We start from the raw sequence: 16223 nt of genomic DNA on the forward strand, positions 1-16223 counted from the left end.
CTTTTGAAGAAAACAATCCAACATATAATTCACCTGTCCCTTCTCTAAATTTAAAATATACAATTTATTAAATATAAAGTTGCTAAGGTTATAATTTTAACAGTTATAGGTGCTTGTTAAAAGATATGATTTAAGTTGTCACAGTGGGCATAATGAAGCAATATTTGATAACACTAACGCCATTTTAAAAAATGGAGATGCCTTACGAGGAAAATAATAAAATACTCTGAATTTTACAAGGCAAGATTTTACGTGAAGTGCTTTGAGGAAATAAATACTGATATAAAAGGAATAAAAGCTGCAGATTTTTATGGGAAAAGAAAATATTAAGTTTATTCTACCATAAAGGACCCATTTAGCATAGCTAGAGTTCTTTTTTTTATGCTAAAACACACCTAAAACTTTAAGGGCTTGCACCAATACCTGCAAGATTTGTATATATGCTAAACACAGGTTCATCCATTTTTACTAATAGGTTAACAATATAAAATGAATACTGGACACGGATTAAAGATAAACATATTAAGATTAGAAAATGACCAATAAGAACCTACTGTCTTTGGCTGCTGATTTACTTTTTTATCTTCCAGATCCTTGAATTTTGATCGAAAAGAAACCATTTTCTCTTGAAGTTCTGGTGTACATAGTTCATACACATCCAACATAAGAGGAAATTTAACATCCTATATACAAACCAAAAAGAAAAAGTGTAAACAGACTTATAAAGGTAGTTATTTAAAATATTCATCACACTTTTTAAGTACTGCTTTCATATTCAAATAAAGTTGAAAATAAGCACTGTAAAAATCACGTGGAAATCTGTGCATTTGAAAATATCAGTGCTTATTTTCAATCTGGTCCTAACTTTTTTTGTGTGTGTGGCCTCTCCCGTTGCAGAGCACAGGCTCTGGACACGCAGGCTCAGCGGCCATGGCTCACGGGCCCAGCTGCTCCGCGGCATGTGGGATCCTCCCGGACCGGGGCATGAACCCGTGTCCCCCGCACCAGCAGGCGGACTCTCAACCACTGCACCACCAGGGAAGCCCGTGGTCCTAACTTTAAGATAAAAAAATTTTTAATTTTTCCATTAAACATTTTAACCCATGAAACTGACCGCAGAGGAGCTACCAAAAATTTAAACAACAGGGACTTCCCTGGTGGTCCAGTGGTTAAGAATCCACCTCCCAATACAGGGGACACGGGTTCGATCCTTGGTCAGGGAACTAAGATCCCATATGCCGCAGAGCAACTAAGCCTGCATGCTCTAGAGCCCACGCACAACTAGAGAGCCCATGTGCCACAACTACTGAGCCCGTGCACTCTGCAGCCCATGCGCCACAACTAGAGAGCCTGAGTGCTGCAACTACTGAGCCCACACGCTCTAGGGCCCGCGTGCCACTAGAGAGAAGCCTGCACACTGCAAAGAGCCCACGTGCCACAACAAAAGATCCCGCATGCCGCAATGAAGATCCCTTGTGCTGCAACTAAGACCCAACGCAGCCAAATATGTTTCTTTTTTAATTTAAACAATAAAAGAAGCATTTCAGAAATACTAGACTAGCAGATACTTCAACTACATTTAACCTGTTCATATGACCCTAAGTATATCTGAAAATGTATTATAAATTTCAGCTCAAGAGGCTAAAATTATATATACCTCTCCCAAGGATCAGACTCTATGGATACACAGCAGAGCTACAGTTCAACAAAACAGATAAATCATAAGGTTGGCTCTGACATCAAACGATTACAATTTAAGTATTCCTTGGGCACCGGTAATTTAACACTCTCCTTTCACCTGGAAGAAAGGAACCGCCTAGAACAGTGTGTTATATTGCTCCTTACCCCACTCCCGTCCCCAAACCTACTGGACCAGTATCTCTGGAATTGAGGATCTGGTCTAGGTCAATATTTCTGGGGAATGGAGGGCATCCATCAGAATTACCTGGGAATCTTTTGAAAAATGTAAGACCTAAGGCCCCACTTAATCAGATGCTTGGTGGCGGATGAGGGGCAGGCGTGTGTATGATTTAAAACAAAAAGGACAATAGATAATTCCAATGCATATTCTTGATTAAGAACCACTTGTCTAATGTTAATAACTTCCCTATTTATAGTATTTTCAAGTGAGTTTATCCCTAAAAGAATAAAGAAACCTATTGTAAGTTAGGAATTACCTTCAAAGAATTACAATAATTTATTATACTAAAGTTCATTACTAACCTTAAGAACTTTGGCATTCACAGATTCCTTCTCTTTATAAAAAAATCGAACCATCTGAATAGTCAAGTAAGCAGGCAACCGGCTGATCTTGGACTGAGGAGACAAAGTGGAAAGAAATTCTGTAACATACAAATACCACACAAGTTTTTAATTCCTCAGTTTGGTAAAAACATTAATTAGCTGGAAACCTTTCTAGTAAGTGGAATTGGATTCCAAAACTTACAGATTTGATGTACAAAGCATTTCTTTGCAATGTTGGAGACTGTTTGGTGATTTCTTCCTGAAGTCGCTAAAAAAGAACATAACAGAAGTCCAAACATTAAAGAATTTTCTTCTGCAATACAGTTATATCTTTAATTCTTTTAAAAATTATCAACAGTACTAATCAATAGACAACATATAGTATGTCAACGGATTTATATCCCTGAGAAATAATTTGAATGAAGACAATGTGGGAAGGCTTTTAGATATGGCTCAGTTCTTAAAAGGCATCAATTTTTACTGGCATGCACTCCTCAGAATGTAAATAATACTTGAAGTCTTTTAATTATGATCCAAATGCTCAGATTCTGAGAGTTTATACTGTATTTTATACAACCTAAGGAAGCCTATCGTGGTATTCCTCTACTTATGGATCATCAGAATATTCATATTAGAAGAAAATTAAGAGAATGCAGATAACCCTTGTTCTTTACGCTTTATTTAGCAAAGCCTTCCAGAACAAATCAGTTATTCTTAAATCTGAGAAAAGTCATAACACAGAAAACCTCTGTTAATCTAATAAATGTGGGAAAGCCCTTAGCCATTATATCTTATAACCATCATGTCTGCCATTCTACTCCTTATAGCCTGTGTGACATTGAGCAAGACAGTTATCCCTCTGGGCATCATCTGTAAATGGTGCTAACAGCACTTAACGTGACAGTGCTGCTGTTAGAATTACATGAGTTAGTACATGGAGAAAACTTGGAGAACTATTTGGTATATATTCTATGTTCAACAAGCATGTTACACTTGTATAAAAATTGTTTCAGGTTTGATTTTTTAAAATTACTAATTAGAAAAGGAAGCACCATGGAGCAGCCTTTTAACATTTAACCAAGTTTATCTGGCAACAAAGAGGTAAAGAAATGTGGAGCAAAATTACTCAAAAAAGAACGAATGATGATAAGGAATCTAAAAAATTACCAAGACAACAAATACAACATCTCATTAATACATATTTTTAAAGAAAGGATATATGGTACAATGTTACTCATCAGGTAAGCTACATATTATTTTCATCAATCCATTATCATCTAGAAGTTCCAGGTATACTTAGTTTTCCCAGAATTTTATAAAATTATGAAAAATACACCCTGGAGAGTCCCTGCCGAAATATTCTATCCCACGCTCTCCAATTAACATTTACATCACGTTTTGATGCCCCGCTATTTGCATCATAATTTGTTATAGGACTTCGGGTGGTAAGCTAGTATCTGTATGCTTTTATTTTTATTAATTTATTTTTACTTTTCCCTTTTTTTTTAACATCTTTATTGGAGTATACAATGGTGTGTTAGTTTCTGCTTTATAATAAAGTGAATCAGTTATACATATAATCTCCATATTTCCTCCCTCTTGCATCTCCCTCCCATCCTCCCTATGCCACCCCACTAGGTGGTCACAAAGCACCTAGCTGATCTCCCTGTGCCGTGTGGCTGCTTCCCACTAGCTATCTATTTTATGTTTGGTAGTGTATATATGTCCATGCCACTCTCACTTCATCCCAGCTTACCCTTCCCCCTCCCCTTGTCCTCAAGTCCATTCTCTACGTCTGCATCTTTATTCCTGTCCTGCCCCTAGGTTCTTCAGAACCATTTTTTTTCTTAGATTCCATATATATGTGTTAGCATATGGTATTTGTTTTTCTCTGACTCACTTCACTCTGTATGACAGATTCTAGGTCCATCCACCTCACTACAAATAACTCAATTTCGTTTCTTTTTATGGCTGAGTAATATTCCATTGTATACATATGCCACATCTTCTTTATCCATTCATCTGTCGATGGACACTTAGGTTGCTTCCATGTCCTGGCTACTGTAAATAGAGCTGCAATGAACATTGTGGTACACATCTCTTTTTGAATTATGGTTTTCTCAGGGTATATGCCCAGTAGTGAGATTGCTAGGTGGTATGGTAGGTCTGTTTTTAGTTTTGTAAGGAACCTCCATACTGTTCTCCGTAGTGGCTGTATCATTTACATTCCCACCAACAGTGCAAGAGGGCTCCCTTTCCTCCACACCCTCTCCAGCATTTATTGTTTGTAGATTTTTTGATGATGGGCATTCTGACTTATAATGAGCTGATACCTCATTGTAGTTGTAATTTGCATTTCTCTAATGATTAGTGATGTTGAGCATCCCTTCATGTGTTTGTTGGCAATCTGTACATCTTCTTTGGAGAAATGTCTATTTAGGTCTTCTGCCCATTTTTGAATTGGGTTGTTTTTTTGATATTGAGCTGCATGAGCTGCTTGTAAATTTTGGAGATTAATCCTTTGTCAGTTGCTTCATTTGCACATATTTTCTCCCATTCTGAGGGTTGTCTTTTCATCTTGTTTATGTTTCCTTTTGCTGTGCAAAAGCTTTTAAGTTTCATTAGGTCCCATTTGTTTTTGTTTTTATTCCCATTTCTCTAGGAGGTGGGTCAGAAAGGATCTTGCTGTGATTTATGTCAAAAAAGTGTTCTTCCGGGCTTCCCTGGTGGCACAGTGGTTGAGGGTCTGCCTGCCGATGCGGGGGGCGCGGGTTCGTGCCCCGGTCCGGGAGGATCCCACGTGCCGCTCAGCGGCTGGACCTGTGAGCCATGGCCGCTGGGCCTGCGCGTCCGGAGCCTGTGCTCCGCAGCGGGAGAGGCCGCGACAGTGGGAGGCCCGTATACCGCAAAAAAAAAAAAAAAAAAAAAAAAGTGTTCTTCCTATGTTTTCCTCTAAGAGTTTTATAGTGTCTAGCCTTACATTTAGGTCTTTAATCCATTTTGAGTTTATTGTTGTGTATGGTGTTAGGGAGTGTTCTAATTTCATTCTTTTACATGAAGCTGTCCAGTTTTCCCAGCACCACTTATTGAAGAGGCTGTCTTTTCTCCCTTGTATATTCTTGTCCCTTTTATCAAAGATAAGGTGACCATAGGTGCATGGGTTTAACTCTGGGCTTTCTATCCTGTTCCATTGATCTCTATTTCTGTTTTTGTGCCAGTACCATACTGTCTTGATTACTGTAGCTATGTAGTATAGTCTGAAGTCCAGAAGCCTGATTCCTCCAGCTCCGTTTTTCTTTCTCAAGATTGCTTTGGCTATTTAGCGTCTTTTGTGTTTCCATACAAATTGTGAAACTTTTTGTTCTATTTCTGTGAAAAATGCCATTGGCAGTTTGATAGGGATTGCACTGAATCTGTAGATTGCTTTGGGTAGTAGAGTCATTTTCACAATGTTGATTCTTCCAATCCAAGAACATGGTATATCTCTCCATCTGTTGGTATCTTCTTTAATTTCTTTCATCAGTGTCTTATAGTTTTCTGCATACAGTTGTTTTGTCTCCTTAGGTAGGTTTATTCCAAGGTATTTTATTCTTTTTGTTGCAGTGGTAAATGGGAGTGTTTCCTTAATTTCTCTTTCAGATTTTTCATCATGAGTGTATAGGAATGCAAGAGATTTCTGTGCATTAATCTTGTATCCTGCTACTTTACCAAATTCATTGATTAGTTCTAGTAGTTTTCTGGTAGCATCTTTAGGATTCTCTATGTATAGTATCATGTCATCTGTAAACAGTGGCAGCTTTACTTCTTCTTTTCCGATTTAGATTCCTCTTATTTCTTTTTCTTCTCTGATTGCTGTGGCTAAAACTTCCAAAACTATGTTGAATAACAGCAGTGAGAGTAGACAACCTTGTCTTGTTCCTGATCTTAGAGGAAATGGTTTCAGTTTTTCACCACTGAGAACGATGTTGGCTGTGAGTTTGTCATATATGGCCTTTATTATGTTGAGGTAAGTTCCCTCTATGCCTACTTTCTGGAGGGTTTATATCATAAATGGGTACTGAATTTTGGCGAAAGCTTTTTCTGCATCTAGAGAGATGATCATATGGTTTTTCTCTTTCAATTTGTTAATATGGTTTATCACATTGATTGATTTGCATATATTTACATATGCTTTTCAAGTGAACTTCTCTTAAACGCCATTATGCCTCACCACAACTCTCCCCTCAGTATCACAGGGCAAAGAATAGCACTATTTATCTATCTGTTTCTTATAGAAACATTCACCAATACATCCCCTAACCAATCTTACCCCAAACTGTAAATGGGAGCTCCCTGACAACAAATAGTCTTGTTTTCAATGTAATCCCTGCCCCAATTCACTGCCCATCATTCAAGAGATGTACATATTCCCCCAAACCATATCAAGTAGATGTTAGGCAAGCAAAATTGTTCTATTTTATCAATCTGCTCATTAGAGTGGATTCTTTAGTATGGCACTGGGGAAACAGTACTAACTGAATAATAAGACAGACAAGTTTTAATTCTGGCTCTGCCACAAACCAATTAAGTCACTTAAATTCTAGGGCCTCAACTTTAATACTAGTGCAATGGCAGAATGACTACATGCCCTCATTTGCACAGTACAACCCCAGTTGATACCTCACAATTATTAATATATCCTCATTATAATACCCTCAGAGGCCTCCTTCAAGCCTCTGGCCACACATTTTTGTCAACCAGTCAATACACAACCTTGTTTTATGTGTGTTTCTGCTATTTAACGACACCTTAACATACAATGGACTCACAGCCAAGTACACTATAACTCATCCCTGAATGAAGCTTATCTAACAAATGTTATTTTCTTCTTAAGGCACATCACAGCCTTCTTGCACTTAGAACACCAGACAGCACTGCACCATTATGCCTGAAGGCCATTATAAACAGCAAGATCACCAACAAAAAGCACAAAAATGCAAGAAATGTGGCATTAAAATTACCGCAAAAAGGGTACTTGTTTATAGTATGAGCGCTGAAACAAGAAGGCAGAGCATCACCTTTGGGGACCTCAGGTGAAACAGTGTGAGTCAGGCGACTCAAAATTTTTTTCATCCTGTGCATATCTACAAATGACCATGAAAGCACCATGAGTACTGATGTTGGGGTTACAAATACATTTTAGCAAGAAGGTGTATTTGTAAACACAGAATCTACGAACAATGGGGATGAACTGCAATTGTCCTTACCAACTTAAGTCCTGTAAAAAGATACTTGACTTCTTGATTGATAAAACAGCTAAGCTGAAGCTGACTTTCCTTTCCTTTACTGACTTCTTCTTCTTCAGATTCTGTACATTTCATGCTTTGAAAAATAAGATAAGGAATTTGCCAATAGGCATTCAATTTGTTATATAATCTTGAATAAGTTATCCTAATGCTATTAAAATTAATAGCATTCACTGGCATTTAAAACATTTCAGTCTTCCAATAGAGATTCATTTTAATATACTTAAAAATGCTCATTCACTTACCAACAACACGGATTAACGAATGCGTGTAAAAGGATAAACTCTCAACAAATATAAGTTGGTATTTATAGTCTTAAGATGGTCTTAACAACCCAAAGATAGATAAACAAATCATTTTCTAAGTTTCCACCCATGATGTAGAAAATAGTATTCTCCTAAATTCATGTTTTATTAATTATATCAATCTCATGTATATAATTTAGCTGATTTATCCCATTTCATAATTAAAAATTAATTCTCTATGAGGTGAATTAATGAGGTATTCTGCTAAAGATGTTCTTAGGAAAAAATATGAATGTCCTTAAAGAGTACATTTATCTAAACTTCAAGAGCACTCCAAAGGGTGTATTTTTCCAAATTCCTAATTTCCATATTTTTTAAGCATAAAAACCTCTGAAGAATTTTCCTTCATATCCCACCCACCACTCCAGGCAACAACGCTATTCATACCAATTCACTTCTAATAAGTTATGATTACAGTCATACTAATCTTGGCTCATAAGGATACGTAGTTTCAAATTCAACTCCGAAGAACTGATCAATTAAACTTTTCTTTTTAGAAGGTGTCACTGCTGGTGCAGATGAAGAATCTGTCTGCAAAAGTTAAGATGAAATAAAAATTCCAACTTTACTTCACATGGATATTAATGTACATTGGCTCCCACACAATCCAGTTTAGTAACACACATTTAAGCTTTTTAAAATGTAATCCCGGGCCTCCCTGGTGGCGCAGTGGTTGAGAGTCCGCCTGCCGATGCAGGGGACACGGGTTCGTGCCCCAGTCCGGGAAGATCCCACATGCTGCAGAGCGGCTGGACCCATGAGCCATGGCAGCTAAGCTTGCGCGTCCGGAGCCTGTGCTCCGCAATGGGAGAGGCCACAACAGTGAGAGGCCCGTGTACCGCAAAAAAAAAATAAAACAAAATAAAATAAAATGTAATCCCTTTCTGTAAAATCCTTCTACTGATCAAAAAATATTGCCAAAAAATTACAGATGCTCAATAATCTCAATTGATTATATTTAGCAAATAATGCATTGAATTCAAGCATCAAATGCAAGCTGTCAAGTTCCAACTACAGATCCAGCATCTAAAGTATTCAAGTACATGTCTACCTATTAAGATGAACTAAGACTTTAGGGTGGGGGTGGGATAGAGAATCAGTCATATTCATAAATATATTTCAATTACCTCTTTAACAGTATCATCCTCTATAGCTTCCAATTTCTGTTGTAATACTCGCATCATTTGTATCCAACATTCATTAGCATCCTGTAATTTAAAAAGTGACACAGTAAGTAATCCTGGCTATTACAGTGTTTGATCTATAAAATCCTTCCAAAGTAATTACTGTTTCCTTAGAGAAGGGGAAGGAAGTTTTTTTCTTTAAAAATATTAAGCCAAATTAAATATTATATGATCTTCAAAACAATGAAGAATTCCAGAATAGTTTATTCATTCATTCAAGAGATGTTTCGTGAATTCATTATTATGCTAAACACTATTCTAGACACTAGGAATACACAGCAGTCAACAAAACAGAAAAAGTCCTGATGGGGAACATAATCAAAATATAACAAATTCAAGTAAAGAGAGGGTTATGAAGGAAAAAAAAGCAATATGGGAGCAGAAAGTGATTAGGGGATTGCCAACAAACACATGAAAGGATACTCAACACCACTAATCATTAGAGAAATGAAAACCAAAACTACAATGAGTTATCACTTCACACTGGTCAGAATGGCCACCATCAAAAAATCTACAAACAATAAATGCTGGAGAGGGTGTGGAGAAAAGGGAAACCTCTTGCACTGTTGGTGGGAATGTAAATTGATACAGCCACTATGGAGAACAGTATGGAGGTTCCTTAAAAAACTACAAATAGAACTACCATACGACCCAGCAATCTCACTACTGGGCATATACCCTGAGAAAACCATAATTCAAAAAGAGACATGTACCACAATGTTCACTGCAGCTCTATTTACAGTAGCCAGGACATGGAAGCAACCTAAGTGTCCATCAACAGATGAATGGATAAAGAAGATGTGGCACATATATCCAATGGAATATTACTCAGCCATAAAAAGAAACAAAACTGAGTTATTTGTAGTGAGGTGGATGGACCTAGAATCTGTCATACAGAGTGAAGTAAGTCAGAAAGAGAAAAACAAATACCGTATGCTAACACATATACATGGAATCTAAAAAAAAAAAAAAAAAAATGGTTCCGAAGAACCTAGGGGCAGGACAGGAATAAAGATGCAGACATAGAGAATGGACTTGAGGACAAGGGGAAGGGGATGGGTAAGCTGGGACAAAGTGAGAGAGTGGCATGGACATATATACACTACTAAATGTAAAACAGATAGCTAGTGGGAAGCAGCTGCATAGCACAGGGAGATCAGCTAGGTGTTTTGTGACCACCTAGAGGGGTGGGATAGGGAGGATGGGAGGGAGATGCAAGAGAGAGGAGATATGGGGATATATGTATATGTATTCACGTTGTTATAAAGCAGAAACTAATACACCACTGTAAAGCAATTATACTCCAATAAAGATGTTAAAAAAAAGTGATTAAAAAAAAAGTGATTAGGGGAAGGGAAGTGTGCTATTTCAATAGGACTGTCAAGGAAAGCCTCTTTGATGCCTTAACATTTGAGTCATGATACCTGAATGAGTTGAGGAAGCAAGCCATGCACCTGGGAGCCAAAGGAACAAGAGCAAAGGCCCTATAGAAACAGGATACTTGGAGGGTTTTTAAAAAATAACAAGGAAGTCAGTGTATCTGGAGAGAATTGAGCAAGGGGAAGAGTGGCACATGATAAGCTCAGAGAGGTAGCCAGGAGCTAGACTGTTTAGGACTGAGACAGAAAGTCACTAGGAGATACTGAACAAGGAAACCAACATTATCTTATTTACATTTTTAAAAGGACTCTGGGGGCTGTGTAGAGAAACACCACAAAAGGCAGAAGCAAGATGATCAGTTAACAGACTACTGCACCTCTCCAGGCAAGAGATAATGGTGGTGTGAACTAGAGAGGACTGATTATTTGTATTTCCAAATATACTCCAGTAAGTGTAGGACGCCCAAGTTTTACATTTACAAAATGAAAACCACAGAACCTTGCCCTGATTACCTGTTGAAGATATTGTCCTTGTTCGCCCTTCTCTGCAAACTGTGGAAAAGCCATGTGCAAAAACTGCAGTAGAATAATAGGTGGAATACTAGAAGAAGTTTTATCCATGGAATCAAACAAATCTCTAAGGGCTTAAAAACAAAGCAAATACTTCCTTAGTAAAATAGTGACATATTTAATACATGCTACTGTAAATTAATTCTCAATACCAAGAGATGCTTATTAATTATTTTTAAGTATACCTATTCCTTTTGCAATTGCTGGATCCCTAATAAGAAAATAATTTGTTTTTAAATCTTAACTCACCAGAAGACTTTAATAACACAATCACTAGCTATAAACAATGTCTCTCTCTCCTTGACAGCCTTTGTCTTCCCTAACAAAGCAGGGTATATTCATTTAATACAGACAACACATAACTTCTGTCTAGGAATCACAGAGGCATGATGTTACAGTTCCGCCGTTATCAGGACGTCAGGTAACCACTCCCAGCCCTCCTCCCTTTAAGCCCATACTTGGCTCCCGTGTACTGAACTCCTGAGTATTGAAATCTGGAGTATGTTTAAATAAATATGTTTAAATCCTTAAACAAACTTCCTGACTGTACTGAACAGCTAAGAACCAAAACTAATTTGCCTTCTTCAAAATCTTTCCTCTGCTTATCCTCTCTCACCATCATAAATCCCATGGTCATAAACTCAGCCCTGCTCTTGAGTTCAGAATACTTTTTCTCTGTTGACTCCCTAGCTATCACACCTTGCCCTTACTTCACGTATAGCAAAACTCTAATCTAGCTTATCTTGCATTGTTTTGTTAACTAAAATGTGAAATGTTATCATTAGTATACAGACTATTTAGCATAGCAAATACTAAAATACAACATCTCAGCACAAAGTAAGTACTCAATGAAATGTTCCTGAATAAAACTACTAAACACAATGTTTAAAAAATATTTTAGGAGGCAGAGCTGAAATTATGCGTCCCTACTCAGCTAATAATTTTTAAAATAAAAAATGCCTAAATTGTAATAACACTTTAAAGGATACACTTCTCACTAAAAAAAAAAAAACAAGAAAAAAACCCAGTGATTTAATTTAATATATACCATGAACGGAGCATCTCAAATATTTCATTAGTTTGAAAGAAAAAGGTCAAAAGACACACTATACATTAAGAAACTAATGAGACATAACAACATAACTAAGTGCAATGTGTGATCCTAAATTGGCTCCTGAAGCAATGGGCAATACAGGGTTAACTGGCAAAATTTAATCAAGTCAGTATTATGAGTTAACATCAGTGTTAAACTCCCAGACTTCGAAAAATAACCATCTTGTGGTTATGAATGTCCTTATTCTCAGGAAATACATACTGAAGTATTCAGGAACAAAAAACAGGATATCTGCAACTTACTCTCAAATGGTTTAGAAAAAAAGAACATGCATTACAATGACTGATAAACCAGATGTGACAAAAAGTCAGTAATTGGTGAATTCTTGCAACTTTTCTGTGAATTTAAATTTATTTCAAAATAAAAAACTTAAAAAATCAAGAAGCAAGAAGTAAAGAACGGTATTTTTCATCCCATCAATATTGCAAGCCTCCTATAAGACTCTGGAGAAGCTTTTGAAATTCTGAGCAACTCTTAGATACATAAGTTACCAGATGAACTAGATATGTGATCACATTTTCCCAGTAAAAACTTCATTTCAGGGGGCTTCCCTGGTGGCGCAGTGGTTGAGAATCTGCCTGCTAATGCAGGGGACATGGGTTCGAGCCCTGGTCTGGGAGGATCCCACATGCCGCGGGGCAACTAGGCCCGTGAGCCACAACTACTGAGCCTGCGCATCTGGAGCCTGTGCTCCACAACAAGAGAGGCTGTGATAGTGAGAGGCCCGCGCACCGCGATGAAGAGTGGCCCCCACTTGCCACAACTAGAGAAAGCCCTCGCACAGAAACGAAGACCCAACACAGCAAAATTAAATAAATTAATTATTAAACTCCTACCCCCAACATCTTCAAAAAAAAAAAAAAAACTTCATTTCAACAAATGAATCTACTTTCAGGGAAAAAGGTTAGAGGAAAATCTCACTAATTCCAAATGATGCAAAGAACCTACTGTTTATAGTATTACAGATTAATGACTGACCACAATGAGATACCATTTCACACCCCTAGAATGGCTATAATCAGAGACATTCAATACCTAGTGTCAGTGAGGATACAAAGAAATCAGAATCCTCATACATGCTGGGAGGAATATAAGATGATGCAGCTGCTTTGGAAAACAGTCTGGCAGTTCCTCACATAGTTACCATGTGACCCAATGATTCCTCTCCTAGATATATACCCAAGAGAAATGAAAACATATGTCCATACAGACTTGTACACAAATGTTTAGCAATATTTATATTGGTCAAAAAGTGGAAACTACCCAAATGTCTCATCAATGATGAAAGGATAAATGAAATGTGATATATCCAATACAATGGAATCTTACTCAGCAATAAAAAGGAATGAAGTACTGATACATGTTTATGATGTGGCTGAAACTCAAAAACATTCTAAGTGAAAGAAGCCATCAGAAAAGACCATATATTGTACAATTCCACTTATATGAATATTCTAGAAGAGGCAAATCTATAGACTGACAGTAGATTACTGGTTGCACAGGGCTGGTAGTGGTGACAGGAAACGGGGTGACTGCTGAATGTTACAGGGTTTCTTTTCTAGTGGTGATGACTGCATAACTCTATGAGTAAACTAAAAAACAGTGAATTGTATCATTTAAATGGGTGGGTAGTACGGTATGTGAACTGTCTCTCAATAAAGCTGTTACAAACCATCCCTGCCCACCCCCCAAAAAAGGCAGGGCTGTTAAAAACCCTATCAACCCAGCCCAAGGATTTAAGAGAGTATTCATTTGTAAAACTGTCCAAAATGGGGCAGTGGGGGCAGAATACACTGTCTCATGTAATAAAGAAACAAGATATTTCTAGAATTTCTATTTCTCCTCATACTTCATATCCAACTTCCTTACATGAATACCCACTAATCCAAAGATTTTTTCAAATAGGACAGACATCACTGGTTTATAATGTGGTTAATAAAATAAGTCCCATGGGGCTTCCCTGGTGGCACAGTGGTTGAGAGTTCGCCTGTCGATGCAGGGGACACGGGTTCATGTCCTGTCTGGGAAGATCCCACATGCTGCGCAGGGGCTGGGCCCGTGAGCCATGGCCGCTGAGCCTGCGCGTCCGGAGCCTGTGCTCCGCAGAGGGAGAGGCCGCAACAGTGAGAGGCCCGCGTACCGCAAAAAAAAAAAAAAAAAAAGTCCCAAGTTGTTTAATGTAAGTGTAAGTACTCTAATTTTAATGAGGTGATGTTTTAAAAATACATTTTGAAAACAGAAAGATACTAAAAAAACTGTGAGTGAAAAATGATGTTTATTGAATACCATACTCCCTCTTGAAAACTAGTATATTTAAGATACTGACCTGCAGTAATATACTGTGCTGAAGCCATTTCCCCTGAAGCTCTCAAGGCACCTGCATACCTAGGAACATTAAGACAGAATTAAATATTCACTTTATTCTGAAACTCAAATGGGAAGAAATTAGTTCCAAGGACTTATTATGAAACCCTCAACTACAAGTTTCTCTGAGTTGTTCCCACCATTTTTTCTTCTTCTCTTCTGGTCTGGTTCCTTTAAGAATTATATGGGCAAAAAACGACTGCTAAGAAAAAACGGAAATTAGATGAATGAAGCCTACTTTAAATTCTTTCCTCTTGTCTAACTCATCTACAACATTTTCTAAAAATTGTGTAAACAAAAAAGTACATATAGCCGACTCACTTTGTTATACACCAGAAACTAACACAACATTGTAAAGCAATTACACTCCAATAAAGATGTTAAAAAAATAAAATTAAAAAGCACATATTTAATGTCCATTATTACAAAGAAAATAAAATGTAATTTCAGAAATGAAGAAAAGATCATTAGATCAAAAACATTAAATCAAAATCAATGAATCTACATTCAGCACTAACTTCCTACACAACACTAAATAAGTCACTTAAATTTCAAGTCAGTTTTCTCACCTATAAAATGAAGGTTTCCTATTAAATGATTTCTAAATTCACTTTTATGATTCTCAGTTAATTTATAGCACTACAAAGGACTGGCCACCCAAAGGAAATATTCAAACCACTGTAGTTACTTATACAATGTTTTATGACAAAGGATCAAAAATTATCATTCAGGTATTAAACACCGGGCAATGGGAGAGATCCCACAAAACTAATATGAGATCAGTGGTTACTTAGGGGAGCTGGGCAGTTGACTGGGAAAAGGTACAATAAAACTTCCTGGGATGATGAAAATGTTCTATAAATCTGATTGTAAAATGAGTTACAGAGAATTTGCATTTGTCCAAACTGATCACACCAAACACATAAGACACATACATTTCACTAGATGTAAATTATATTCCAATTTTTTTTAAAAAAGGGGACTTCCCTGGTGGTGCAGTGGTTAAGAATCTGCCTGCCAATTCAGGGGACATGGATTCGATCCCTGGTCCAGGAAGATCCCACATGCTGCAGAGCAACTAAGCCCATGTGCCACAACTACTGAGCCTTGCGCTGTGACTACTGAGCCCGTGCTCTGCAACAAAACAAGCCACTGCAATGAGAAGCCCACGTACTGCAATGAAGAGTAGCCCCCGCTCACCACTAGAGAAAGCCTGCGCAGCAACGAAGACTCAATGCAGCCAAGAAAAAAAAAACAACTCTGCGCTTATGTAAGTGAATGAAAGAGGTCACAGAAAATATTATGTTAAATTATATTCAATGGAATAATTTTCTTTTTTTCACTTGTTTAGATCTTTTGCAAACTCTTGCAACTAAAAAATTCTTAATTTTTCAATATACAATAATGCATGTTGTCTAAATTATATATGTTCATTTAAAAAATAAAAATCATAATAGTTTCCCTGTCAGACAGTTTAGCAACTTTTTAAAGGGCACTTCTTAAGTTAAAACGAAGTACTCATAAAGTAGATGCATCCCATAATATCACTGAAGTATGTAATTACATAACTGCCACTGTTATGAATTTACATCTAGTTACGTATGTAACTATTTCTATGTTTATGACAAAAGCTGCATTAATGAATTATCAATCTTTTTTTAATTATCTGAGAACAGAAAAATCATAGCTAATTTAATACCATCCCCCTAAAACTCTCAATATTATACCAAGAAAACTTATAATTCCTAATTAAGATAAAACTATCCAATAAGCCAAAC

At 37.1% G+C, this 16223-nt stretch overlaps 1 protein-coding gene across 1 annotated transcript in view; it reads right to left on the bottom strand.

The window, feature by feature from the left end:
• The window catches only part of USP14 (ubiquitin specific peptidase 14), a 45734-nt gene that overhangs the window by 6369 nt on the left and 23142 nt on the right, over positions 1-16223 (bottom strand). The window contains exons 6-13 of the mRNA XM_060118181.1: positions 14408-14466; positions 10911-11041; positions 8962-9042; positions 8280-8365; positions 7491-7605; positions 2447-2512; positions 2224-2316; positions 555-683 (exon numbers count right to left, since the gene is read on the bottom strand). Coding sequence (XP_059974164.1) covers positions 555-683; positions 2224-2316; positions 2447-2512; positions 7491-7605; positions 8280-8365; positions 8962-9042; positions 10911-11041; positions 14408-14466 — 760 coding nt within the window. The remainder of the gene's footprint in view (positions 1-554; positions 684-2223; positions 2317-2446; positions 2513-7490; positions 7606-8279; positions 8366-8961; positions 9043-10910; positions 11042-14407; positions 14467-16223) is intronic.

Source organism: Mesoplodon densirostris, chromosome 15 (genome assembly GCF_025265405.1).
Source record: "Mesoplodon densirostris isolate mMesDen1 chromosome 15, mMesDen1 primary haplotype, whole genome shotgun sequence".
NCBI classification, from domain to species: Eukaryota; Metazoa; Chordata; class Mammalia; order Artiodactyla; family Ziphiidae; genus Mesoplodon; species Mesoplodon densirostris.